The following is a 27935-nucleotide window of genomic DNA, read 5'->3' on the forward strand; positions in this document are numbered from 1 at the left end:
GGATGATAACACGCAACGTATTATGTACCCATTTTTGATATTTTTTACTTGTTTAATATCAACCACATTAAGTGCTTTGATTCGTCGAAAGAACGTTGAAGGTAAGAGGCATTAGCCAGTACATAGATTGATTGCATTCTTTCGATTAAAGAGGAAACACACTTATAAGCATAAGGGTAGGAGGGAAGAAGAGAGGAAAAGTAAAACAGAAGAAGAGAGAAAAAGTAGAAGAGAAGAAGACAGAAAACATCTTTCGTTTGCGGTTATATCTTAATAATACGTATTTTCATTTGAAAAATTAGATGTATATGTATTGGATGAGGTACTTACTTTACAACTTTTCTGTACAACATGATTGACTTATCCTATTTATTAAAATTCCTTGAAACAGATTCCAGTTTTCTGAACAGAATCCATAATCCGAACAAATTAAAGGTTTAATTTTAATTTAATTAATAAGCGAGTAACTAAACCGTAAAATTTTCTTGACGTATTACCGGATCATCGGCAGAACTACTTAAATTCAAAGACGAGATTACGATATCGTAATATCCGTATATGTATACTAAACAGTTGTTGTCTATCTTTTTAACATTAATATTTCGTATCAAAATTAGATAATAAATTGGAATTAAGATGTCACTGATAAAATTATACAAGTTTGACAAGAATGGACATTGTAAATTGCTTTAACAAGATAAGTTCCCAATGTCTTCTACACTTCAATTTTATTGCTTTTGCTAATCTTAGATCATTATCAAATGAATTATCTCCTTCTTTCTTGAGTATACAACACAGTATTATGTATACTATTTAATTTACAACAGAAAACAAAAACATACAAGAGAATAAGAAAGAAAGGAACAGGAGTAAACACTCTCACCAAAAGGAAGATATAGTATTATTTTCTCAGTGACAAATTTTATTAGAGAATAAAAAAATTAAGTCATAGTTGTATAAATAGAACTATGCACATAACCAGTCTTGGATTACTTTACCAAAATCTTAACTCTGATATTTAGAGTTCTTTCTTAATCCTTTATAAATGTGAGGTATTTCATGTACTAGTCGAATACTTTCTTCTTTTGCCTTAGCTATAGCTTTGTTCAACTTGCGTGTCTATAAAATTTATATACATAGATCCTCTATATTTTTCATTATATCTATAAGTAATTAATTCATTTCATAAAGTAATACTTACGCATTCTTTTATTGCATATTTTTTGAACAAATCAAATAACTCATACACAGTCCATGAAGTCTCATCAGGTTTTCCTAAACTGATAAAGAAACATTCTGAATGATGTTTTACATGCTCGTCCCTGAAAGTAATTGGAATTAAGTTACATAGTTGACATTAATACTAAATTAATAAAATCATTCCAGTACATACCATGGATCATCATCAGGATCCCAGCCATCAAGTTGTTTGGAGCAAATAAAACATTCAACCAAGTCAGGTTCTTCCTTACCACCTACAGCAAAAAAACCAGCAGCAGCCATTTTCTCAGGATTACATGAATTATCAGAGGACTGAAAAGGCCAATCTTCGAACGTCTTTAATCTACCAATTTTCCAAAACATTGAATCGTGCTCTCTAAACAGGCGAACATATAGCTAATTTAGGTTATACTGCATATTTGATCTTTATACTGAGAATTAAGTGATATAGATTATCGTAACAATATCGTCAATTATTATTATAAGTAGAGAGTAAAATAATATAAAATGATGCTTACGGTAGTAAATCCATAATTGTATAAAATACGAGAATTTTTATTTTCAAGCAAGATACGTTACGTTAAAATCCACCGCGGTCCACATAAACACATCATAAGTGCTGCGATCTATGCCTTCTTTACGTCATAATCTATGATATCCTATGCAGACGAAGTACATGAATATGTATGCAAGTCGTATCAGTACTATGAATCTGCATATGCATTTTTGTATCTTATGATTTTGAATCTGTTTTTACGTCATATGAGATTTCATCGATTCAGTATAAATAAGATTCAATTAGTATAGGTCTAAATCTAATGTAATTATAGAATGACAAATTATTATTATAAATAAAATACTATGATATATATTTCCTTCTTGAATGAACCGTTGATTCTATGAGAATCTATGTATGAGAAATTATGTATATAGTATATAATATGTAGTATATAGTATGTAGATGTTATTACTATGTTCTTAACCTTTTCGGTACGAGCGCTGTCTATGCTCGATAATCACCGAATACATACATCCCCACGGTCGTCTATCGACTAATGTCAATAATAAATATACGAGGCAACTAATAAAAATATTTACGTCAAGTACCATTACGCGGCGGATGAGCGCCGTACCGAAGAGGGTGATCTTTTTTCCAATGAATAGTTTCATCTTCGAAATTGTTAATGCTATGATTATTATGTTACATTTTTATTTTTATTCTTGTGAATCGAATTCAATCCCTTTGCAGTTTATTTTTTATTATTACAATTCAGTGTAATATCAAATGTTTCCTTTCCATAATATTTGCAAACTAAATTTATTTTCTTTTTAAGTATGGCTATTCGCATGTAACAATGTGTATCGGTTAAAGTTTTCATTTTCACTTAGAGTTTTAGACTGTCTTTTAGGGACAAAAAACCAATCAAATAAAGAGTCTTTCGCCTGGAATAGATGACAGAATCAACGTATTATACTTTAAAAAAAATTGTTTTATATATTTTTACTTCTATGGTAATACTTTTAATTCACGGATCATTATCGTATAAATATCGCAATAATTCTGGAATATTCTTACCATTAACTGCAATTTCATCACTAGGTTTCTTCAAGAAGGAAAAAATCAAATACCAAGAAATTACGAAACTAATTATAATAATGACGGGCAAATAAGAATGTATTGAGTGTACAATACTACCTTCAGAAACGATATTTTGTTACCAATAAAGGCAAAATACTATTTTACATATTATTCTAAAAGATGGTCTGATTATAATGGTCTGACTGACTGTAATAGTTTTTTACTAAATATATGTTTGCAGAGAATATTTTCAGATTTGTTTCAAATTTTGAACGATTAGTATATATTTCAAAACATCTGACGCAAAGTTCCGCAAGCCGTAAGATGTCACGTCTGTTCAGTAGTCCATCTGTGATTCTATTATCGATATTTTCCATGCTAGTTTTCGATATTACCAACTTTTGTTATTTTCATTAATAAGAATATCATCAAATTATAAAAAGTAATCATGAAGACAACAGCGGCGATGAAAAATCAAAAACTGAAAATTTTATTCACTACTTTTTAAACGTGTTTTTTCTTAAATTTCTATCTATCTTTTTTTTAATTTTACCTCTTACGTCTTATTTCTTTTACTATAAACTGTAATTATATGTATAGTACGTATTAGTTATGTTCATCGATAACTATTTCGATATTCGTTATTACTTACACCTGTTGTGATTGCCATGGCGACGCAATTCTTATGCTGTTAGGAAGAGTTCGTGTATTACAAGCTATCAGTTGATTATAATAAAAGTCGACTCGAGTTATTATAATATTATCTTTCATTATGTCCCTAAAAGAACTTGAAATATTCGGAATAATAGCATTTGACGGTTAGTAATTACAATCATTTCGCAATAATGAGAATTTATTGAATTTCCAATATAAAAAGAACTTTATCATAATCATATAGCATATATGTATGTACAGCATATGTGTAAACACACCCGCATACACTCATATACACAATATATGTAATAAAATTGACTGATCACATTTGTCACAGTGTCATGTAATCCAAAAACTTTATACGTGTATATATGCATATAAAAGAAATAGGTATATGTATATGTTTTAAGCTTGCTTTTGCTATTTGCTATGATATTTTTGTGTCATTTATCGTGTATGAAGGTCTAGAGTTTGTGTTTGGTAATATATCACGAATATTATTCTTTCATTTACCATAAAAATTACAGTCTGAATATCATGTTTATTTGTAGGTGTAATAAGAAACGGTTTACGATTACATCCTGATGGAGAACACCTTGTGTATCCAATGGGTAACAAAATTACTATCAAACATGTAAAAACGGGTGAACAATTCTTTCTTACTGGACATAAGAATTTCGTTTCCGCTTTATGTATTTCATCTTCAGGCGATCTGATAGCTTCCGGCCAAATAAACCATCATGGTTTTAAGGTAGATTCATTTAAGCTGGATTGAATAGTTAATTTCCAGACTGCGGATATTTGTGTAAATTAGTATTTTTTTATATTCATATATTTCTTTAAATATAATAAATCTAGATAGAAATATATGTAATAGTTTATGTACTTTGCATATTATATGTATGCATACTATTTTTACATCTTTATATTTTCCATAGAAGTATAAAAATTTACAATGTATCAATTTCATTAACTTCAAAATTAACTAAGAGAGATCGAATACTTTATTCAAGGCAATGGTTATAATATGGGATTATAGAAATCGTAAAATGAAATCTAACTATGAAATGCACAAAGTTAGAGTCGAAGACGTGTGTTTTACGGAAAATGGACAGTATCTTATTAGTCTCGGAGGCAGAGATGATGGTCGTATCATAATATGGGATATTGAAAATGGAACTCCTCTTTGTGGTAGATATCTCCCTCTCTCCCTCTCTCTCTCTGTTTCTACATATGTATATATGTATTTTAACGCATCAAAGATTAAACAGCAAAGAAATAGATAAAAGTTATGTAAATATAACATTATCATAAAACGTAACTAAAGCACATATCTATATTACTTCCTCAAGGTAAAAAATACATTTGAATAATAGATACTTAGCAATAAGACACTACAAATATATTAGAATTACAGGTATAAAAGTTCATTACATAAATCAAAGCCACAAAAAATATTTTTACAATTATAAAAAAAAATAATTTTTATTACTGTGCTTAATAATACTCCAATTTCTTTAAGCTTCATAGCATGATAAATCTAGGTGAAGAAATAGTGATAAATAAAATATGAAGCAAATTTTGAAAAAATCTTTCATAACTGTAATCTTGCAAACAGAATTGAAGTATCTAAATTAACTGAAAAAAGCGTTAACTTACGTCTTTAATGAGATAATTTATGTCCGTCAGTTCTGTGAGTGGTACTCATATTATACTGTTACACATTATACAGGTACTTCTGCTGGAAACGAAACATGTGGAAATATTATAATAATTGCACGAGCTAACATTTGTAAAACAAGTTTTATCACTGGCGGCGACAGGAATCTTAAATTATGGCGTATCAACTCAAAGGATCAAAAGTTATATGGGACAGATATAAAAGTTGGAAAGATCAAACGTTCGATTAACTGTGCAGTTATAGATGAGAACGATGAAAATGTTTATTGCGGAACAACATCTGGCGATATCATAAAAGCAAGGTTACTCGTTTGATGATATCGATGATAATAATTTTAACCTTTTGCACCTGAGAGGCGTGTTAAGTTTTAACTAGAGAATGATTAATTGCCTTTCTTTACCTTTGCCCATAAAATAATTGAAAAGTTTTGTTTCTTTCGAATAGGCTAAACATAGAAGAATCCGAGGAAGGAACTAAATATCCCGTAATGATAGGATGTTATTCGAAGATACCAACGAACAAGGGAGCACGCATGAGGAACGCAAATGGACTTCACATAAAAGTATATCCAGGTGGTGTGAAAAACTTGTTGCTTTTAAAGAAAGACAAGTTAATCGTAGGTACTGGCGATGGAACAGTCGAATTAATTGAAATAAGGAAAGACTCAAAACTTAATGCAAATAAAACGAACAAGTCACTAACCATACCCGCTATAGTAGCAGTGAGTATACATAATTTCTCACAAACATGTATATTATATTTTCTTGTGTATATGTATGTACCATATGTAAAATAAAAATGTAAGGTTTTACAGCAATAAGGAGGCAACTTCAATATCTAAATTCTATTTATTGGTTATATTGGTTTCAATCATTCCACATCCGCTTGTATATTATTGTATCTTATTCTTAATACATTCATTACCATTGTGTCTACGTCATATGCAATATCTAATATGAATTCTCTATATCAAGAAACCACAACAGAGCACAACAAATAACAATATTTAAAAAAATAATTTTCTTTGTTGCATAGTATCGCACAACGAATGTGTGTGCCATGGTAACGTCCATGATCCGCTATCAAAATAATTTGGTATTAGTAGGAACCGCCTTATGTGAGATTTATGAGATCGAATTATCAAGCTTTCAGATGCGTTTAATCGTCACTTGTCACACCAGTTCGATATATGATTTAGCATTTCCAAGGTAAATCATTTGTTTCCACATTTAACAAACTACTTTTATTCGAGATACTTAAAACCGCAGGGATGTAACTGATACTTTCCTTATGTCGAGCTTACTTACTTAAAATTCAGAAATATTAAAAAGTTGCAGGTGAGGTATCTATAAAAATTAAATCATATTCTTTGTTTGACATATACACAAATTTTTAATGAGTTTCATCTTTTACTTTGAGTATAGAGATTTGGGGAAACAACTTACACCATTTTAATATCAACAACTTTTTCATAAGCAACGTTCTGAAAAAGAAGTGACGTAAAATGCGAAGCAACATATTCTAAAACCGTGCTAATGCTAGAAAATGTGTTTATTGCAGATATAAATAACTGAGATAGTTTTAGATTTGCATTGGGCTTATCTTTACAACCTGTCGTATTCGACAATGATCTATTACAGCAGAAGATAAACAATCTATAACATTTTACGAACTAAAAATAAAGTTTAATAATGCACACACAACAACAGTGTCTTGTCACTAATAGTAGGTTGAATTTATACTACAGTTATATCGCAGAAAAAATCGCTTGCGTCCATTTGCCCTCAATTTACTTATATAGTTCCCTTAGCAGTTAATTTTTATAGCCTCTAAATGATACTTTTATACAACTTGGGATTATTTACATTATATGGACCTTATTTTTTAATGCCATAGTGAACCATCTCTTTGGTTTTAAATCATCTCATCTGTATTTTATAAAAAATACAAAGAGAAAATAAAGTGCATAAAAATCCTATTATTTTTGTAGCAATAGTTCAGAGATATTTGCAACCGCTAGTAAAAATGACATACGAATATGGAAGTTGGCCACCCAAAAAGAATTACTCCGAATCACCGTGTCAAATTTTACTTGTTCCAGTATATGTTTCAATAGTAATGGTGGTTCTATAATATCGGGTAAGTTAATAGCATACAGTGACGAACAAAAGTATTGACGCAGACAAACTCATTTCGTGAACTTCTAGGTGAATTTGTACAAAATACGATCTTTTACTCAACTTTTTTATAAAATATGAGAAGCAGCATAATTCTTATAAGGAATTAAAATTTCTGTTTCGGTTACGATTCGTTATATCGCTTTTTATTTATTTGCAAAATATTATTATTTATTTCTAAAACAGTTCTGGAACGACTGTTGTATCGATTATACAGTAGGTAATTAAAATTCAGATTTCATAAGATTTCACAAGAAAATTCGATTTCTGCCAATATTTTTGTTCATTACTGTACGTTGCCACGTATCGTGCATAATTTAATTTGCGTTAATCTATTGGAGGAAGCTTGGAACGATGGCACGATAAGAGGATTTGCTTTGAATGGCGGAAAACTACTATTCGAAATTAATTGCGCTCACACAAAATCTGTGTCAACAATCACTATTACCAAAGATGACGATAAACTGATTAGCGGTGGTTGTGATGGACAGGTATACAAGCTTTATACCCCCTTAAATTTTCGAATTAGAATGCTCGTTGTTGTTCTTTGTTGGAGCAATGTTTCAATTTCGGTCTATTAAAACGCACACCTTCGTTTAGGTGCGAATATGGAATGCAAAATCTGAATTACGACATTTATTGCAAGTCCTAAAAGAACACAGAGGTCCAATAACGTCATTACACGTTTCACCTGATAACAAGAGTTTGATCAGTTCTAGCACAGATGGTACATGTATATTATGGGATTTAAGGTAATAATCCGGCAACCATAAAAATTATAAACCTAAACTATCATGCATATTTGGATACTTGGTACAATTTAATCAAAAGATTGTGAACTAATGTACAGAGTGTATAAAAAGTAAGTAAAAAAAGATTCATGCAAAATTGACTAAGTATGATTGTCAAGGTCAAAGCCTTTTTTATTGTAGCACATTCTATTCGTCGCAAACAACAAAAATTTCAAAGGAACCATGGGTCGCAAATGACTTCTTCTCCCGGAAAAAAATGTTAAAGTTTTAAAATTCTTAAACCAGCTTTATTCACAATGTGCTTACATATTACAGTGATATACCACCAAAGCATAGCACCTACTGTTACACGTAGATGCTCTAGATTCACCATTATATATTCTATATCTTCCTTTATTTCTTTTTCTCTTACTGTCTATTTAAATAGCCCCGAACTTGCATTTCTATATCTCCGTCAGTTCCTCCCCACGATTATGTATTGATTCTGTATGACAAAAACCACATTGAATCGGATGTTGTAGTTGTTTACGTAAGTTGTAACGGACGTAATCCGTTAAAAAAAAAAGATCCGTTGCCGTCAAATCTTATGAACAAGGAGGCCGTATGTGAAGAACAGGTCTATGTCCTATCCGTCTTGTTCAAAAGATTTTGTTTAAAAATTGGTATACCGATCAGCTATGGTGAGGTGGAGTACCACTGTGTAACCAAAAAAATGTTGACCTTAAAAATCATGCTTAAGGTCAATTTTGCACGAACTTTTTTTTACAAATCTTCGCCGATCCTGGAGTGTAGAATCACACTACAATAAATTTTACACTTTTTATACACCCTGTACGCAAAAGACTTCAACATTAACAAAGAATTCAAATTATGATAACTCTTATAACTATTATTACAATACGCGATTTTACTCATTTTTTTCTGTAGAAATTTCACGAGGAAGTTCATGCTGAGTGGAAGCACAATGTATATGGCAACATGTTTTGTTCCTACCGGCGTTCAAATTTTAACATGTGGTACAGATCGCAAAATAGCTTATTGGGAAACATTGGATGGTTCATTGGTTCGGGAAATTGAAGGTTCAATGGCGGGGACCTTAAATACTATAAGTATTAGTCATGACGGACAATATTTTCTCACTGGATCAGAAGATTCTATTGTAAAACTATGGGAATATCGTACCGCTAGTACTATTCGTTTGGGTCTTGCACACGCTGCTGCCGTTACTCGTTGTGTCTTTGCTCCAAACAATAAATTTATTGTTACGGCAAGTGCAGACGGTGCTATAATGCTTTGGGAATACCCCTTTTCGGAATCATCGATTACACCGATTAAAGACGATACCAAACAACACACGCTAGAACCAACATCAGTACCTTGCCCATCGAAAACGGACGACATGTGTGAACCAAATTGTAAATAATACACTACATAAACTGCAATACACATTCACCAATTACTCGAATATCTCACAATAAATCAAAATTAATTGTCAATAAATTCGATGACTATGATTCCACACAGAAAGATTCACATAATCACGTAAAAGATTCGATTATATCTTATTTTTAAAGCGAAATATTTCACTTCTTTGTGTGAGCAATATCATTGAATTGTTCTACACTACCATAAACCAAACCGTATTTCACATAAAACCTGTTAGTACAAAACGATTCAATGCATACAAATGATGATAGAGAGAAAGAACAATCTTTTTTATAAATGTTCTTTTTTAAGAATAAATCATCTATTCCTTATTTAACTTATTTTTTTTAACTTATTTTATTATCCTTATTTTTTGTATAATTATTTTTCAACAAGAAAGAGGAAACAAAAAGGATTAGGAAGCAAATAACAAAAATAGATCATTTTCTATAATTATAGTAACAGTTATAATCAATATTTTACAGTATCTTCACCTTATTTTCTGATATTTCATGAAATCTGTTATATTATCCCATGATTAAATTTGAAATACTCATTGAATACTTATTAAATAGAGTTTATATATAATATCTAAGAAAGTAAATGATGATGAAAGTATTAAAATGATTGTAATATATTTATGTGATAATTCATAAAATTATTGTATTTCGAAACAACACTTAACCCCAAGCTTGGCTTTTACAATAGTGAAGTATTAATTTTCCATCCGCACCATAACAATCATACAAGTTTTTTACTACCTGATCTGGTGCAGGCGCAAATGTTTGATTTACATAAAGAAACTAGCAAAGGAAAAAATGTATTTATATATGTAAAAACATTACAAATTCTAGAATAGATATAACCCTTACTTAACACTTACCAGTTTTTCATTCGAATCTAATTTAAGGTATCTTCTGATAAAATCGGAAATTCGACCAATGCAATAATCTTGACTGACAGACCATTTCTTTTGTTTCATTATCGGTGCGTTCCCAGTTGCTTTCAACAAAATATCAACTGAAAAATTGGTCAAATACAGATAAGATAATCATTTTGCACTGACTCTGAGCTTGTTAAGTTTAAATTTAATATTATATCTCCTCTGCAAATAGCAAGTCTTTTACTTTTTGCTCTATCCTTTGAAGCAACTTGAACTCCATTTCGTACTAATGGTGTTTCCGAAGGTATTGTTTCAAGACTAGCAGGTGTATCTTCATTTGTTAAAGTTTCTCCCATTTCCTCAGATTTTTCAGTTATAGTCACATCATTTCCTTCCTTCTCGGACATTATGTATGTTCGATTACAATTTTAAACGTTTGTCAAGAAAGAAAGATCGTGTCATTGGGACCTAACCAAACTATGCAAGATTGAAATAAAGTATAAAATTGCCATAAAAGATAAATTACATAAAGGCAATCTTCAATCGAGTAAAAAGTAAATGTCTTAACGTTATCTTAAATTATTTCAGTGAAATGAATAATTTTCATGCACAAAACATGTTTCACAGACTTAATAATTTTTATTGGATTTTATAAATATTCACTTTGGTATGTCACACAGGGACTCAGATCCATGATATATTAATTCTTTATCAAAATAAATATGTGTATAAGACAAATATATTAAGGCAAACGTATCGTTTCTTAGTATTGTCTTTTCTTAATAATTTCAGCAAATTAGAACACTAATATTTGCTAATATGCTGGTATAAAAAATTGAATGTTGTCATATTTGTACTGCATCTAGGGAAATTCGAATCTCATGATAAGTAATTGCGATTTACATTGATGTTAAGACAAGTGCGTGAAGCTTTAAAATAATCTTATGTTTTGGGGACGAATTCGAAATAAGAAATTATTTTATCTTCTAGTCCTAATAAAGTATAATATCAATACTAAACTACTCTTGCTATTATTTTATTTTTCCTATATAATTACTGTAGAAAAAAAATATATTTTCACAGTAAATGAAAAGAGTGAATGACTTCCCATACACGTGGCGCCATAATTACTAGCAGTGTGAGATCATGATCTTGGACTAAAGCAGCAGTCCCCTATAGAAATATACCTATGAGTTCGAGTTCGTTTAAGTTTAACATTTGTTAGTGCTATTTTACAAATGGTGGATGACAATCAGTTTTGAGTCATGTGGGATAGGAGAAATATTAGATTTATGTGAATTATACATATAAAATTATATGTAAAGATACCCCTCTAGTATATTTGGATAAAGAGAGATAAATAAAAAGAAAATATATAAAACTTTAAATAAAGAGCGATTATTTGCTAAAATTAACCGTGTCGGTTTTGTTGGAATAGTTGGAGGAATTGATATTTCAATCAAGGTAAGATTAATATTTTTACATATCTAATATATTTATACTTCTAATGTTAAATTATTTAATTGATGATCCTCTTTGAATAAAGGTCGAGAGATTTGGATTGTAATAAAATTGTGAAAATGGAGGTGGATTATAGCAGCAACTGCGATATAAAAATACCAGAATGTAAAAAACTAGCACATGAAGGAAAGCTACATGATGCTTTGGATCAATTATTAGCGTTAGAAAAATTAACACGAACAGTTAAGATTTTAAAATATTACTATATGTAACTATATAATCATGTTTGATTATAGTATGCAAATAATGAAAATAATGTTGGGTATTTTTTAGAGTGCAGATATGACATCTACATCACGGATCCTTGTGGCTATTGTTCAGATTTGTTTAGAAGCAAAGAACTGGGCTGTTCTAAATGAACATATAGTGTTGTTGTCCAAAAGACGTTCTCAGTTAAAACGAGCTGTTACAAAAATGGTTCAGGAATGTTGCACCTACGTAGATAAAATGCCTGATAAAGAGACCAAAATAAAGTTAATAGAGACATTGCGTGCTGTAACTGAAGGAAAGGTAAAGGATTTGAGCCCTGTGATTGTTTCAAGTTGTATTTTTAAAGATTCTGAAAAATCAATATAATTCTGTTGTTGAAGATATACGTAGAAGTTGAAAGAGCAAGGCTTACCCATCGCTTGGCAAAAATCAAAGAAGAGGATGGAGATATCTCAGGTGCAGCAGCTGTTATGCTGGAATTACAGGTATGAATTTCTCAGAAACATATTAGGCAATTAAACATTGAAACATAATAATATCATACTATACTACCTGTTCTAGGTTGAAACATATGGTACCATGTCACGTTTGGAGAAAGCATCTCTTATCCTAGAGCAAATGCGATTATGTTTAGCAAAAAAAGATTTTATGCGTACACAAATAATAGCAAAGAAAATTAATGTTAAATTCTTTAGTGATGAAAATGATGAAGAAACTCAGACTCTCAAATTGAAATATTATGAGTAAGTATACTATTATTAAACTGTCTAAACGAGTATGAAACTGAAACTTATTGCTTAACAAATTTTGTTTATTTCAGTCTAATGATGGAATTGGCCCGGCATGAAGGCTGGCATTTAGAGTTATGTAGACATAATCGAGCAGTGTTGGAAACTCCAGCTGTTAGAGATGATCCTGAAAAAAGACACGCCGCTCTTTCACGTGCTGTTCTTTATCTTGTACTTGCACCACATGAACCAGAACAAGCTGATTTGACCCATAGGCTGCTTAATGACAAGCTTCTAGATGAAATACCAACATACAAGTATTACTTGTTTACTTTTGACAAAAATATTTAAATATGTGCATAGAACCTTCTATTTTCTATACTGACAGTCAGTTTTTATTTGCTTAATTTTTTTTAGAGAACTGTTACGTCTTTTTGTAAATCCAGAACTAATAAAATGGTCAGGACTGTGTGAAATTTATGAAAAAGACCTTAAAGCTACGGAGGTTTTTAGTACTTGGACTGAAGAAGGTCGTAAGCGATGGGCTGATCTCCGAAATCGCGTCGTTGAACATGTGAGTTTGAAACCTCAGAATCGTTTCATTTCATATTGACGTATTTGCATTGAATATTTATTCTATCTCCTTTAACGTTTAGAACATTAGGATTATGGCAAAATATTACACAAAAATTACACTAACTCGCATGGCAGAATTATTGGATTTACCAGTTGAAGAAACTGAAGCATGTCTATGCAGTTTAGTAGAAACTGGCGTGATAAATGCTCGTACAGATCGACCAGCCGGTGTAGTTCGTTTCACAGGAACCCAAGAACCAGCTGCTCTTTTGGATGCCTGGGCTGCATCTTTATCAAAATTAATGAGCCTTGTAAATCACACAACTCATCTTATTCACCAAGAAGAAATGTTGGCCGTAGCTCAATCCTGAAAGACGAATTTCTCCTTTCTCTTTCTCCCTTATCCTCTGCCTCTTTTTCCCTCCTCTCTTTACGCTATACTCTCTTTTTCTTCAAATTTCTTCTTTACTAAATCCTTTATAAAAATTATTTGTACGAAACTATTACACATAAACAATTATACAGTTTGTATGTGCGACCTAAAGAAAGCATTTAACGAGCTCCTTTCGATCTGTTTTTAACGCGTGTACTAGATCGTAAAATAAACATTATGCGAAGTATAAAACATCTTTTTTTTATTCGCTTTTTCATTAAGTAATACATCGTAAATGTACATTCAAATTGCTCTTACAAATTTTATTAACAGTAAAATTCAATATCTTCTTCTCGTTTTCGTTATTTATTATAACCGTCCAATACACAAAAATACGCCAGTTTTTTCTGCGAGTATCAAGTTCAAATAAATAATTTGTAGGATAAAACAACTTCCCCAAATTGCGGCAATATTTTATTATTGTCCATTATAGGTTTCAATAATACTTATTGACCATGTTATTCGTCATATTTTTAACATTGTATATGTTTTAACAAATAATATCTATCACGCTATTGTAACTTCTTCTCAATTTGTAAAATTCGTTATATTATACATAAAAGATAGTGTAAAAATTTATATATATATAATTTGTATTATGTTCACAAAAGATTTATATAGTAAAAAAAAAAAAAAAACTTATATATAGTGATCTCATTGAATTAAATTTCTACATATAATAACTCGAATATTTCACTTATAGAAATATTCTCTTATCAATTGGACTATTGTGCGAATTGCATTTTATTCATCAAACAGTTATCCGACATTTTGCTGATACCGACATTCTGATAAAATAACAGACAATGAGTATCGAGTACACCCTTCTTTCCCCTTTAACCCTTAACGGGTAGAACGTGCGATAATATTTCTTTTGTAATAAAAAAAAGTACGTTCAATGTAATAAACGTATGTAATAAAAATGAACAATAGTTCATAATTCAAAAGTATAATTTACAGTTTTTGTTGCGACCGTCTTTCAATCGAAAAAAGATATCGTTTCAAGGTTTACACCTGACGTTTTGGTCAATAGCGATGCTATCGCAAGAAACACTTGCACTATTTGATTTGGTATCTAAAGTATAAAAGAAAGACAAACGCTATAGTGTTAATAATAAACTTTTATAAGAGAACGAAAGATTCTTACTGCTTTCGATAGTTTTGCGTACAAGCGCTACCGCCTCTGCATAAGAAGGCGGAGGTAATTCATTGCAAATTTCTTGAGCGATTGCTTCGTAAGAGGGTGGACCTGGAGTTTGTATGTCAATACGTTCGATACCACGAGCACCGCTCAATTCCTGTAAATGCTATATTCAACGATTAAATCATTTTGAACTATTCACCAATAAATTTGTTTATTTTCATTGAATTTAATACATTTGAAGATAAAAATAATTTGGCAGGTAATGGAAGTATAGGTATCAATGAAGTTTAATTGAATGTATAAGTGTTATATATTTAAGTTTTATTCATTATATATCCGTAACGTATGTACATTATTTATTGAATAATTGAAATTAATATTTACATTTTCGTGTAAAGAAACCGTATCTAACGAAACTTCATTGGTGCCCATCTCCACTACTTATCCATTTATTTTTGTCACCGATTGTATATCTTAACTACATTTGTAACCCAAATGTATTTACTATTTTGTATGTACTTTAATATTCGGATGATCTTTATTTGATCACACATCGAAAATTGTGCAAAACGTGCAACATACACAATATATACTTTTCGAGAATCGGTACTTTTCTAATAATTGCTTTATGACATAGCTAATAATATATAACGTATAATTTATGTGAATGTTATAAAAATCAAGGACGTATGAAATTAATTAATCAAAAACTATTCAAATATCAAAAAAATTGGAAAAGAACAGTTACTTACTCTGAACAATTGTCGTTGATGAAATATCATCTGTATAACGGACTTTCGTCGCAGGTAAAGCATACATTTGACAGCTACCATTAGTCCAGAACAAATGAATATTGGACCAATAAGCCACATGTGACCAAGTTTAAAAAATATGTGTCCGCCTACGATATCGTCCAAAGAAAAAATAGTAATAGCTGTCCCAATCATAAACAGAATAACGCTCAATGCAAGATAGCTATAGCTAGTACAGTCACATTTGCCAAAAGTGTTTGCCGATTCTTCATATCGTTCCTCAACACGATGTGCTCTATTCGATAAGAACGAACTTTCGAAAACCGTAGCCATATTCCATTAATAATAACCAAACGCAAGATTGAAATTGGATCGGCCGGGGACAAACCAGAACGAACTAACCTACCTATGTTACACTTAAATCCCTTGCGTTCTGCACTTGAAAATATTACTTTCTCTTTCGAAAATTTCTCCGAAACTTTACTTCTAGCGAATATTAAATTCTAATCACGTAGAAACAAAAATAATAAAATAAAAGTCATTTTAGTACTTAAGGGAAAATAATAGAGCAGGTATTAATCTTAATAACTGAGAATACATTCCGTTCCTTATGTATGTTGGCGATACCGGGTATGTAATAATAATAAGAATAATTAAATGGTATTCAGTTTAATATTACGTGTCTCGTCTATTTTTTATCAGAAAAATCATATCTTTACAATTAAAAATGTTTATAATAATATACATCGAAAGTTAGTGATCTGATTTGAATGTTCAAGAAAAGCAGTATTTATCTAACGAAATATATGATTGTATCTACAAAATAAAATTCAGTAGATATGTACAGATTACTTATTAACCGAACATTAGTTACAAATCAAGTTCTAAGGAAAACAAGTGACGAAGTAGCCGGTAGTGTTAAGAAAAATACCAAAATTACATCAAAAGGACAACAAAAATATACAGAAACTGTTCTGCTTCCACGAACCGAATTTCCTGTACAACTTAATGGGAAAGCACGAATAGAGGCAGATAAACGCTTAACTGAAGTAAGTCATTATATTCTTAAGTATTCTATTGTTTATTTAAATATTTATTCTTCTAATTATATCATTATAGAAGTGTGGTTTTTCTGAATTGTACGAGTGGCAAAAGAAAAATCTTTCAGGGCCAGATTTTGTTTTACACGATGGGCCTCCTTATGCAAATGGAATTCCTCATATGGGACATGTTATCAATAAGGTTTTGTATTTTTGCAATAATTCCTTTTCTAGATTATGCATTTCTCTAGCTGTTTTAATGGATTCTTACAGATTTTGAAGGATGTAACATTAAGACATAAGATTATAAATGGAAATCGAATTCATTATGTACCCGGTTGGGATTGTCATGGATTACCAATTGAGTTAAAGGCTATTAAAGGTTATGAAAGTGAAAATGATCCTTTAGAGATTAGGAAAAAAGGTATAATTTATAGGTTTTTAGATCATAAATTTCTTTCATTATTAGTTCATATAATATGATATATAATCAATATTTAATGTTAAATCTTTCTATTTATTGTATTATTACTTTATTCTTTTTTTATGTACATTCAGCCCGTAATTATGCTGAAGAAGCTATTGCTAGACAGAAACAAGCTTTCCAGTCATGGGGTGTGACAGCCAATTGGAGTGAATCTGAATGTTATTTTACCAGTCACTCATCATATATGAAAAATGAACTTCATCAATTTATAAAATTGTATGAGAAAGATATTATATTTAGAGATTTCATGCCAGTTTATTGGTCTCCTTCTTCAAGGTAAAATATTCAAGACGGAATAACTTAATTTCAGTTTTTTAGAAGTTTACAATTTTATCTTTATATCTTATATTATAGAACAGCATTAGCTGAATCTGAATTAGAATACAATCAACAGCATCAAAGTAAAGCTGTGACTGTTCGTCTACGCATTAATGATATTCCAGAAAGGTTAAAATCATTTAAAAATCATGCTGTATATGCATTAATATGGACCACTACATCATGGAGTTTAGTGGCTAATCAAGCTATATCTTTCTCTTCAGATGCTACATATTGTCTTGCTGAAGATGATAAAAAAGACTTATATATTGTTGCTAAAGAACTATTAGGAACTACTGAATCAAAGATTGGTCCTTTGAAACCAATAGTATCCTTCGAAGGTAAATTCGAAAAGTTAATTTGTATTTTTTAAATATTACTCGTCATTTTTTTATTTCAAATTTAACATAGATGAGTTAGGGAGATAAGTAGATAATATATGTTTCATTAGGCAAAGAATTGGAGGGCAGCACGTACTTTCATCCTTTCACTGAACAAAAATGCCCTTTATTAGCTGCAAGTCACGTTACGACAAATGAGGGAACAGGTTTAGTTCATACTGCTCCTGCACATGGTCCAGAAGATTTTCTAGTTGCACTCAAAAATAAAATTCCCATTGTAAGCTAATTTTTTCTTGTTTGTAACGAATAATATTAGTATAATATCAATGTTAGATATTATTCTCAATATAATATCAATATTTAATAATGCCGTGGGGTATGCTATAGTTATCCATGGTAGACTCTAAAGGTCTGTACACTGAAGAGGCTGGGCCAGAATTTTATGGATTAGAAGTATTAACAGAGGGAGTTGATAAAGTGATGAATCTCCTGGCTCGAGATATATTGCATGTGGAAACATTAACACACAGTTATCCGTATGATTGGCGAACAAAACAACCAGTTCTTATTCGTGCTAGTCATCAATGGTTCATTAATATAAATACTATCAGGGAAAAAATTATTGTAAGTCAACATTTTGCGACATTTTTCTATGATAAATTATCAAAAAATTTCGCTAAAACAAGGGGTATGTTCCCTTTATTATTTTCATAAGGAGAACTTTGCGAATGTGAATGTATATCCTAAATGTAATCGTACATCTTTTATGAATGCTTTACTTGCTGGAATAAGGAATCGACCGTATTGGTGTATTTCGCGACAACGTTCTTGGGGAACACCCATACCTGTAATATATAGCAAAACAACAGGCTTAGCATTTACGAATAAGTAAGTACGTATATATATATAGTTATTTATAATATACTGGCTTTACAGTATACATTTTTACTTATTGTTCTTTATACTTTTCCATTTTAGAGAATTAGTTGAACGTTTATGCGATTCGATAGATCGATATGGTCCTGATTGCTGGTGGGAATATTCTGTAAGAGATTTAATAGGATTAGACATAATTAAAAAATTGAATATTGATCCGAACGATATAGTAAAAGGAAATGTAAATTTCATTAAATTTTCAAGATTGAAGAAAGTAAAGTTTCAATATATCATTCATTAACATAAATCCTTCTTAGGATATCATGGACATTTGGTTCGATAGCGGAATTTCATGGTCAATGGTTTTACCAGACAAAAAAGCAAATCTTTATTTAGAAGGATATGATCAATTCAATGGTTGGTTTCAATCATCCCTAATAACATCTGTAGCTTTACAGGGATGTCCACCTTATAGGTAAATAAAACGAATATAAAATGTTTAAAAAATGGCTGTATCAATGTAAACGCATTTTTTTATTGTTTAGTGATTTATTTGTACATGGATTTGCAGTCGATGAAAAAGGCTTAAAAATGTCAAAATCAATAGGAAATGTAATAAATCCAGAAGAAATTTTGCTAGGTGGATCTAATTTGAAGAAAAATCCAGCTTACGGTGTCGATGTTTTAAGGTACTAAAATTTAATTTTATAGTATAATGGTAATATATTAATAATTTCATTTCATCTAGATGGTGGGTAGCTAATCACAGTTCCCAATATACACAAGTGCCGGTTTCAAAAAATTTACTCGATGAATGTAAAACATGCGTTAACAAACTTCGTTCAATACTGCGCTTCCTTCTGGGTTTTTTATATTATATTATATTAATAATTTCATTTCATCTAGATGGTGGGTAGCTAATCACAGTTCCCAACATACACAAGTGCCGGTTTCAAAAAATTTACTCGATGAATGTAAAACAAGCATTAACAAACTTCGTTTAATACTGCGCTTCCTTCTGGGTACTTTACATCATCATCCGGGTATAAATTGCAAACCTGAATATCGAATTATTGATAAATACATGTTGTACTTATTATATTCGTATAATAAACAGGTAATTTGATCTTATTCTTCAATTAGGAAATTAAACATGTTACTGTATTATTATATTACAAACTAATATGTCATTAGATGCAGCAACATTATAACAACTATGAGTATCATCATGCGGGTAAAACGACTATGCATTTTATAACAAATGATGTATCAGGTCTTTACTGTACTATAATAAAAGATAGACTTTATTGTGACGAGGTAACATCTTCGATGCGCACTGCAGCTGTGCAAGTTATAAAAGAAATTCTGAATGTTCTTATCAGATCCATTGCACCAATTCTACCTCATCTAGCAGAAGAAGCATGGCTATATCATCCCGAAAATATCAGTATGTTATAGTCCTTTTCTATGAGAAATATGTGATTTCAAGACACTTTTTTATTAATTAAACTTAATCTTAATTATAATGTACAGCATCGATACCATTGCACTGTACGCAATATAAAATATCAGAGTCATGGAATGATTCAAAAATCGCACAATACATAGATGCGGCAATTCGATTGAGAAATAATGTTTTAAAGGTCGCTGATAAAACTACATGGAAATTATATGGCGTTATAGAAGCTACAAAAGATGATTTTGTTTTGCTTTCTGTGAGTATTATTTATACAAAAGAAACTAAAGTTATGTTTTGTATATTATTGAGTGAACACTCGATATTATATGAATGTGTGCACTGACTTATACTTTCTCTATTTACGTAGCTTCTTCACGACCAGCAAAAACCATCAATGTCTGAATTATGTGAAATATTACAACTGTCGTCGGTTACATTAATTGAAAATCATACTATCAATGAAACACAAATCCAACTATACGACATCCAGGAGAAGTTGTGCGAACGTTGTAGGAGATATCCTGAAAGTCAGGAAGATGATCTATGTCCACGTTGTGTTAATGTACTTACTAAAAATAAACCATTGATTGCGGCTGTGTAATAATTTTTATCGAAAATGCTGTTTCATATGATTTATCCTTACTCTTTCCAATTCTGATAACAAAAGCAATCATTAATCTCTTATGAATATATTTCAAAAACTTATGAAAAATCTTTTGTTTGTTGTTAATTATTTGTATGTACAATAACTTTGAGAAGAACAAAAAATGTAAAGATTACAGCAGTGAGGATATTGGCATAGTAAATTCTTAAATTTGAAATGAAAAGAGAGAAGCTGTATAGTATTATATTAAGGCTCTGCAGAGCCTACAGTGTTACGACAACTTTTAGCAGTTAAATCATACAGTGGATTTATATTAAGAGCATTTAGGAAATGCATTAAATGCGGTTGGTATCCGCTAGTGGCTAACTTAAACGCAACGTGCGACATATATGCTCGTAACTCAAAGAATGCTTGATACATTTGTTCCAGTTTTTTAAAATTAGGATGTACGTATCCTGTAGATTTCATTACCCAGTTTTGAGATCTTATTCTGTTATGAAATTTCAAAATGACTTTAAATATATTGGTTAAACATACGCGTACTTTTTCTCCACGACTATTCAGCATACATCTGGAAAGAATAATCATTAAAAATAATTAATACATTTTACATTCGTATTATTTTTCGCTTTAATTCAGAGAAAATACCTTGATAATATGCGTTTTATATAGTTTACATGTGCCATATAAATTTGATCTACAGTTAAAGAATGTTCCAGATCTTTTTCAAATTCAGCCCAACTTGCGTGTAACACGCTACACGTTAGATAATTATGCAACGCATTCATAAATTGTGTCATTGAATGCCTATATAACTGCAGCTAAAACAAATTAAGATTAATAATTGCATTAGAACTTCTAAAAAAAATCATAAAATGTGATGATACCTTATGATACTGTTCTGATGTAATTGCTTTTCGTTCTCTTTTCATAATATTAAAGTCCTCTTGCAACACCCATGAAACTCGACCGCTTGTTATTAGAAATTTAAATACTTTACTGTATTGTTGCATGACTGTCTCATCAAGTATAATATTAAGTGGCCAATTTATCTTATAGTTGAGAGTAAGACAATCCAATGCAGCTGGATCTGATATCTGTAAAGATTTCATCATAAGTAAGATGTATTGATTTCGTTGAAGAAAATGAAACTCTGCGATATATATCCAAAAAGTATAATTTTATAACAAGAAGGACAGAGTAAGATAAAAAATTTACGTGTAATTGAGCTGGTGTGTCCGTTGCTGAGAGATTGAGAAGTTCCGAATTAATATAAACATTGTTATACGAATTAACGAGTGCTCGTTCTAGAAGATTAGTCAAAGTAGCGGAATTAAATAGTTCGATAGGTATTGAGATTTCATATAAACGAGAATACAGGGAATCTGTTAAGCTTTTTGCAAATTCCCCATTTAGCAAAAAGAAATAACTACGTAAACTATGCAAATGTGAGAGCAAGTTGTTTTCTTCCAAAAAGTATTTGATAATAGCATTGTTAACGAGACGGCTCTGTACGTTGAGAGGAATACGAATCGACTTTTCTAAATAGGCCTGAAGAGAAATATGATCAATTATCTCGACATCGGTAATACTCAAAGGAGCTACTGACGATGCATTATTGCTTTTTTCATCACGAGCCAATTCAAATAAATCAGAAAATGTTGAATCTCCTTTCATGGCAAGAGATGATTTCGTAATTAACTGAGTCGAACTCGATGATATTATTGTAGATGAAATTTCCGAAGGAGATGAGTCTTCTAAATTACATGTTGAAATGGGGCTCTGTACTGATGAAGTAGTAAAATTATCCGTTGTACATGACATCGGTGTTTCTAAGTCATTTTCTTTATTTGTGATGGCTATAATTTGAGAGCAACGAGTACCCGTTTCATTTGTTTCATGCGTAACAGAGATAAATTCGATTTGACGTATATCAAGTTCGTTGTTATTTGGCGTCATATTACAATCTAATGGTCGCATGCATACGCCGTCAATTTGAGATTCTGTAATATTATCGATTTTCATAACGTTTAAAAGAGTGGGTCTTTCTGTTACTGATGACTGTGTGCGATGAACTAATAGGCATTCTAAAATCTCATTCATTTGCTTATTTGTTGTATTTTTATTTGACGAAACTTTTGAGGTCGGATTCGTATTTAGTCTTTCTAAATGTTCGAAATTATGAAATTCGTGTTTCTCATTATTGTTGGTTATTATTCTCTTATGTGCGTAATTTTCAAGTGAAGAACTTTGCCTTGAATCTTGATTAATTTGAGTAGACGGTGTTGACATTACATTTGATGTTTGATAAGATGTATTCGTATAATTTTTATTTTCATCTTCAAGTGAGATTGGAGTTTCAATTAAAAAAAAATCTGAAGTTATTGCACAATTATGTCCTTCAGTTTTTTTTAAAAACTCGTTCCTTGATTCTTGGTTTGCTCTACTTAATGTATTCACTCTTTCATTATACAATTTCATTCTTTTCTTCCGCCATTGTGAACGAATACATCGTTTATTAATATCATTAGCTAAACCTTCATAATAATTCCAAACAATTGTCCTGTAAGTGTTTAAAATTATAATGTTATACTTTTAATTTGATTTGAATATTAATAATATAGCAAATTATTAATTTTTAATACCGTTCTAAGGATTTCGATCTTTCCTTTATTCTACTTTCTTCTTTATCTTGTTTGATTTCTAATTGTATCTTGTTTGATAACTCAATTTCTTCAGCCTTATTTGATTGTAAGTTATTTGTAAGTACTTGTTCTTGTGGACTTGTTAAAATATTTTGTTTTACTCGTGTTACTGTTGTTACTGTGTCCCCTGGTTCTTCCTTGTCTTCTAATAATTTTGTGACAACTAACGTTCGTAGCAACAATGCGTCTACTTATAGATAAATTTAGTTACTAATAAAAGTACACTTACCACGAAGTTTCAATAATGTATCACGTTCTGAAAGTATAGTTATTTTTGACATTTCTTTTTCTAACTGCTTCTGGTTTAAGATAGCTGTGGAAAGAGAAAGTATCGAACCAAGTGCAGCTTGACCTTTCTTTTCATATTCTCGATATCTTGATGACTGCTCGTGTAACGACATTATGCTTAAGCAAACTTTTATTTCTGGTTGCTCAGTTACACAGACACGGCATACTGGATTCTAAATTCTCATGATACAGAGATCAGTACAATACGCTGTCTGTAGTAGAGTTAACTACAATATGATATATCAAGTATGCTTACTTTGGAGTCACAAGTTCTTAGAAGTCTTACTGTTTTGCCACATTGAAGTATTGATTCAGCTAGATCATTCAAAAAACCTGGCACCTCATCATTGCAAATGCTAAAACTTTTCGTCCAAAATTTATGACTTCTATTACGTAAATATTGTGGACGCGTTTTTATCATAAATTCTCCATATATATCGTCGCATATACCTTCAAATATCCATTTCTGTAAAAATCTGTTGCAATCAATTTAATTATACTATCCAACATTCCATGTTCGCAAGTAAACGGATTACATAATGAAGTAAAATATACAGATAAATGGTAATAAAGACAATAGAAAAACACCTGGTGTCGCGGATACACCATTTTTATTACATTCTATAATACGTACCGAAAATAAACTTCACAGCAAGATTTTAATAATGAATAAAATACCAAAGAAATTTTGGCATCTGTCACTTTAATTGCTTCATTATAAATTCTAGTAAGAATGCTACTTCCTTCTCGGGACATGTACTGATTTTCTTTGTAAGGTTCACAAACTTTAGCAACTTTAGTGATTAATTTAGCCACAGAACGTACTTTTTGAAATATTTTTAATACTCCCTCTGATTCTTTTTCATGTGTAAAAATTCTTATTAGTGCTGCTTGATAGTAAAGCAATAATTCTTTGATATTTGTACATAGAGCCTATAAAATAATAATAGTATAAATGTAACAGTCTATTTGTTTTTTAAATTTTGTATCCAATTTTGTTACAAACCTTAAATATTAGTCCTTCTTGTGGTAATTTGTTACCTTGTGATTTGTGCGTAATTAGATTCCACAAGAATTTAAAACAATTACCCCAATTAATAGCTTCCTGACAAATCTTCTTTATTGATTCTGGACTTATACCACATACACTAATGTTTCTTCGTAAGATAAATCCTGTCTAAAAAATTGTTTATAAATAATTTAAAAAACGAATTTTTTTAAAAGATTTTTTGTTGCTTCACATTAAAATTAATAAAAACACATACAGCACATCTATACTCAAAGGAATTTGATTCTATTCCCAGCAACATTGATTTTACATCACATATAAATTCTTTGGTTGACACTTGTTCCAAAAGAAGCGAAGAATTCATTAACTACAAGAAAAAACAAGAAATACATGATTAGTAACAAAATGCTTGAATATATATTTTACTTAAGAAATAATTATTGAAGATAAAATGAATATTTGGATTTATATACTGAAAATAATTTATATTACATTCAATGTGTATGTTTTATAACATTTACTTACTTCTTCCGAGATTATAAATAAATCATTCATTTGCTTAACTTTTTCTAGATGTATTGCTGCAATTGGAGTATCTGTTATAAACATCAATTCTTTAATAGATTGTATCTCTCCAAAGCATTCCCATGTTTGATGATTTACAGTTGGTAGAGTATTAGTAACACTGATTTGATCCCATATATGACTCCAAACGTTCATAGTATTATTTGATTCATTGCTAACACTTTGATCTAAAACTTTCCATGTATCTATAATACTTCCGTTTTCATCTGTATTTGTCTGCATAAAAGGGAGATACAAATAATTTGTTGTGTCTCCTTTTTCCAAAGGAAAGCTGCATATATTTTCGCACTTGCTTCCAATCTACAAAATAAATCATCCGAAGAAAAATTTTAAACAGATTCATCATTTATCTAAAAATTCATATTTAACTTAAATTGTTGCATAACATATATTTAATACAAAGTTTAAATCTATATCTTACCATATTATTTTGTAAAATATGTATATTAAGCTCTGAATTTATTGTATACTGTTGGTTTGGGTATAAAAGCATATGTGATGATATTTTATCAAATATATGATTGGACATAAAATTACATGTAGTAGACATGCTGAAAAAAACACACACACACACATATATATATACAACAAGACTACTTGAAAATAAGGATAAAATATTATTTATATAATTTACTCAATGGATTCAACCCCAACTATGGCTTTGGACTTTATTGAATTATCCAAAAAATTGAATTCATTCATAATATTTGTAGGTGCAATTCTTTTAACTGGATATCTTTCGAGTGTTGCTTCAAATTTATCCGATGATATGAAACATTCCATTGGGTATATTTGGAATGGCGGTATTTTATTATTATTGTATGTGATTTCAGGAAAAGCAGGATTTGCTTTGTCGAAATAAAATATATTCTACAGATTGTAATAAAATGCATTAATACATTTATGAAATTCTAAAAATCCATCTTCTTTCCAAATACAAAAGCTTAAATCCTACCGTTAATGGCTCAGGATTAATATTACAATTTTTTAATTGCATTAGTAGCTGCAAAATAGAAAATACTGGTAGTTCACCACATGGGAATTCTTCAAGATTTTTCAACAAATGTTCTAACATCCTAGCATTGTATGAATGGTTTATTTTCAATTTCAATGCAAAAGCATGCTTTTGTAGTTCTAAAAGTGGATCTATTTTTTGAAGTGCTTCATAATCTGTGGACATGAATGAGATTAAAGAAAGGCTGAATTGAAAGTTAGATAAATATATGAAACACATCTAGCATAATCAGGTATTAACATCACCTTGGCTAGGGATCAAACGATCACATTTTTTCAGTAATATTTCAAAAGCTTTGATTCGAAGGTGCTTAATTATTTTGATATCATGATCATAAGTAAACTGTACATTTCGGTGGGAGGATCGATATGCCTGTAATATGTTCCTACTCAATTGAGTTACGAGACCATAAACATCGTCGTTATAACGGTCACTGATTTTGTCATTGGCACAAACGTATTCTTGAACGTTCATGACTGCACGTCCAAATTGTATAACACAGACAAATAATTGTATCACTGTTGGTTAACAAACAGAATCGTTTGATATAATACAACGATAATACTCATTCATAGTTTTTCACATATGTTGTGTTTTTTGCTTGTTCATTCTTAGTTATTGTTATACAAGTACAAATAAGCACATAAGGATACGTTGTATTTAACATATTTTCCAATATATGCGCATTAGCTAAATTCAAATTAACATCAAAACGTCATTTGTATCATAATTGATGTTTTGACCCTACTATAACAATGTTTGTAGATGTTACTAACTTCTATCAAAGTAAATCGACAAATTCGAATTATACGTCATTAACCTCAACAACCATATTAAAGACTGCTTTATTTGATATCCTAACGTTACTTCACTTTCAAATCGAAGAATACAACGCGCGTTACATCACGTGGTATTTAGTCCCTATCTTTCGAATTGAGAATAAGCAGAAAATACAATATTTTTAGAAGAAAAGTTACGCTTATATTTAGTTTGAATAGATTTTACGATGTGAACCAGCAGAAAAGAACTAGAAAAAAAATACGAGAAGTTAAATAAAAAGAACATAGAGGAAATATAATAAACAAATATGTATCAATTAATTTCTAGGAAATGTAGAAAAATTTTTATTTTTAATACTAAATATCGTTTTACGGATCAATCAGAAAAAAACAATACTGTGATATCAGTTATATATATATATAAGTTGATTGTACAAATTTCGTTTCGTATATTACCGCATATATATGTATGTATATTTTTATCCATTCATTTCATTTGGTTCATCAATATTGATTCAATCAATATGGATGCTATCTTTTCCATAAGAAATTATAATGAATAGTTCATATATCGATTCTTACGCTTTTTGTAATTATCATACATACTTGTTTAATAATCCGATTAATCATTAATCATTAGATATTCAATTAGTTTGCTCAGTTGCACCGTTACGTTAAAATCAATCGGCCGGT

At 30.3% G+C, this 27935-nt stretch overlaps 8 protein-coding genes and 1 long non-coding RNA gene across 12 annotated transcripts in view; 4 read left to right on the forward strand and 5 right to left on the reverse strand.

Annotated features, from left to right (window-relative positions):
• The window catches only part of LOC117151895, a 1291-nt gene extending 899 nt beyond the window's left edge, over positions 1-392 (forward strand). Inside the window, exon 2 of the long non-coding RNA XR_004462053.1 lies at positions 73-392. This is a non-coding gene — a long non-coding RNA (uncharacterized LOC117151895). The remainder of the gene's footprint in view (positions 1-72) is intronic.
• Positions 1-1119, reverse strand: part of LOC100748055 (putative inorganic phosphate cotransporter) — an 8792-nt gene extending 7673 nt beyond the window's left edge. Inside the window, exon 1 of one of the 2 annotated variants that reach the window (XM_024369068.2) lies at positions 999-1119. The gene's annotated coding sequence lies outside the window, so the exon portion shown is untranslated. Of the gene's footprint in view, positions 1-330; positions 447-998 lie in introns of those variants that run through there. The other variant, XM_012388083.3, reaches the window with a different exon arrangement.
• LOC100748174 (baculoviral IAP repeat-containing protein 5) lies at positions 539-1899 on the reverse strand. Its single transcript, XM_003491156.4, has 4 exons — positions 1740-1899; positions 1394-1597; positions 1202-1322; positions 539-1119 (listed from the first exon to the last, which is right to left on the reverse strand). The coding sequence occupies exons 1-4, from the start codon at positions 1751-1753 to the stop codon at positions 1006-1008; spliced, it is 453 nt and encodes a 150-aa protein (XP_003491204.1). The 5' UTR covers positions 1754-1899; the 3' UTR covers positions 539-1005.
• A 1658-nt stretch (positions 1900-3557) lies between these two features.
• LOC100748297 (cilia- and flagella-associated protein 52) lies at positions 3558-9565 on the forward strand. The gene is made up of 10 exons (XM_003491157.4): positions 3558-3618; positions 4006-4205; positions 4468-4645; positions 5187-5436; positions 5580-5856; positions 6171-6343; positions 7126-7274; positions 7658-7803; positions 7913-8064; positions 8992-9565. Exons 1-10 carry the CDS (start codon positions 3573-3575, stop codon positions 9485-9487), a joined length of 2067 nt encoding a protein of 688 aa, XP_003491205.1. The 5' UTR covers positions 3558-3572; the 3' UTR covers positions 9488-9565.
• A 364-nt stretch (positions 9566-9929) lies between these two features.
• On the reverse strand, positions 9930-11279 carry LOC100748415 (autophagy protein 12-like). The gene is made up of 3 exons (XM_003491158.4): positions 10617-11279; positions 10373-10509; positions 9930-10292 (listed from the first exon to the last, which is right to left on the reverse strand). The coding sequence occupies exons 1-3, from the start codon at positions 10777-10779 to the stop codon at positions 10170-10172; spliced, it is 423 nt and encodes a 140-aa protein (XP_003491206.1). The 5' UTR covers positions 10780-11279; the 3' UTR covers positions 9930-10169.
• A 281-nt stretch (positions 11280-11560) lies between these two features.
• On the forward strand, positions 11561-14035 carry LOC100744453 (26S proteasome non-ATPase regulatory subunit 12). Its single transcript, XM_012388065.3, has 8 exons — positions 11561-11836; positions 11919-12075; positions 12167-12403; positions 12484-12588; positions 12665-12846; positions 12924-13148; positions 13249-13405; positions 13488-14035. Exons 2-8 carry the CDS (start codon positions 11953-11955, stop codon positions 13776-13778), a joined length of 1320 nt encoding a protein of 439 aa, XP_012243488.1. The 5' UTR covers positions 11561-11836; positions 11919-11952; the 3' UTR covers positions 13779-14035.
• LOC100748653 lies at positions 14026-16104 on the reverse strand. Its single transcript, XM_012388066.3, has 3 exons — positions 15737-16104; positions 14988-15147; positions 14026-14915 (listed from the first exon to the last, which is right to left on the reverse strand). The coding sequence occupies exons 1-3, from the start codon at positions 16067-16069 to the stop codon at positions 14842-14844; spliced, it is 567 nt and encodes a 188-aa protein (XP_012243489.1). The 5' UTR covers positions 16070-16104; the 3' UTR covers positions 14026-14841.
• Positions 16105-16422: 318 nt separating this feature from the next.
• LOC100744574 (isoleucine--tRNA ligase, mitochondrial) lies at positions 16423-20874 on the forward strand. The gene is made up of 15 exons (XM_003491127.4): positions 16423-16785; positions 16856-16978; positions 17050-17200; positions 17335-17539; positions 17618-17922; positions 18033-18199; positions 18310-18546; positions 18638-18810; positions 18901-19039; positions 19116-19273; positions 19344-19487; positions 19705-19915; positions 19993-20245; positions 20332-20513; positions 20625-20874. Exons 1-15 carry the CDS (start codon positions 16576-16578, stop codon positions 20856-20858), a joined length of 2892 nt encoding a protein of 963 aa, XP_003491175.1. The 5' UTR covers positions 16423-16575; the 3' UTR covers positions 20859-20874.
• A 204-nt stretch (positions 20875-21078) lies between these two features.
• Positions 21079-27488, reverse strand: LOC100744696 (gamma-tubulin complex component 6). 3 transcript variants are annotated; one of them, XM_012388062.3, is made up of 15 exons: positions 26709-27488; positions 26404-26618; positions 26083-26318; positions 25870-25999; positions 25389-25748; positions 25120-25230; positions 24861-25031; positions 24489-24787; positions 24111-24330; positions 23796-24027; positions 23507-23708; positions 22080-23424; positions 21749-21958; positions 21510-21682; positions 21079-21432 (listed from the first exon to the last, which is right to left on the reverse strand). In XM_012388062.3, the coding sequence occupies exons 1-15, from the start codon at positions 26935-26937 to the stop codon at positions 21108-21110; spliced, it is 4458 nt and encodes a 1485-aa protein (XP_012243485.1). In that variant the 5' UTR covers positions 26938-27488; the 3' UTR covers positions 21079-21107. The 3 variants fall into 3 exon arrangements, with proteins under 3 accessions (XP_012243485.1, XP_012243486.1, XP_003491176.1); XM_012388063.3 differs by having other exon boundaries at positions 23507-23711; positions 25428-25748; positions 26709-27487; XM_003491128.4 differs by having other exon boundaries at positions 23507-23711; positions 26709-27486.
• Between the last annotated feature and the right edge of the window lie 447 nt (positions 27489-27935).

The sequence above is a fragment of the Bombus impatiens genome, unplaced genomic scaffold (genome assembly GCF_000188095.3).
Source record: "Bombus impatiens unplaced genomic scaffold, BIMP_2.2 scf_0517, whole genome shotgun sequence".
Taxonomy (NCBI): Eukaryota; Metazoa; Arthropoda; class Insecta; order Hymenoptera; family Apidae; genus Bombus; species Bombus impatiens.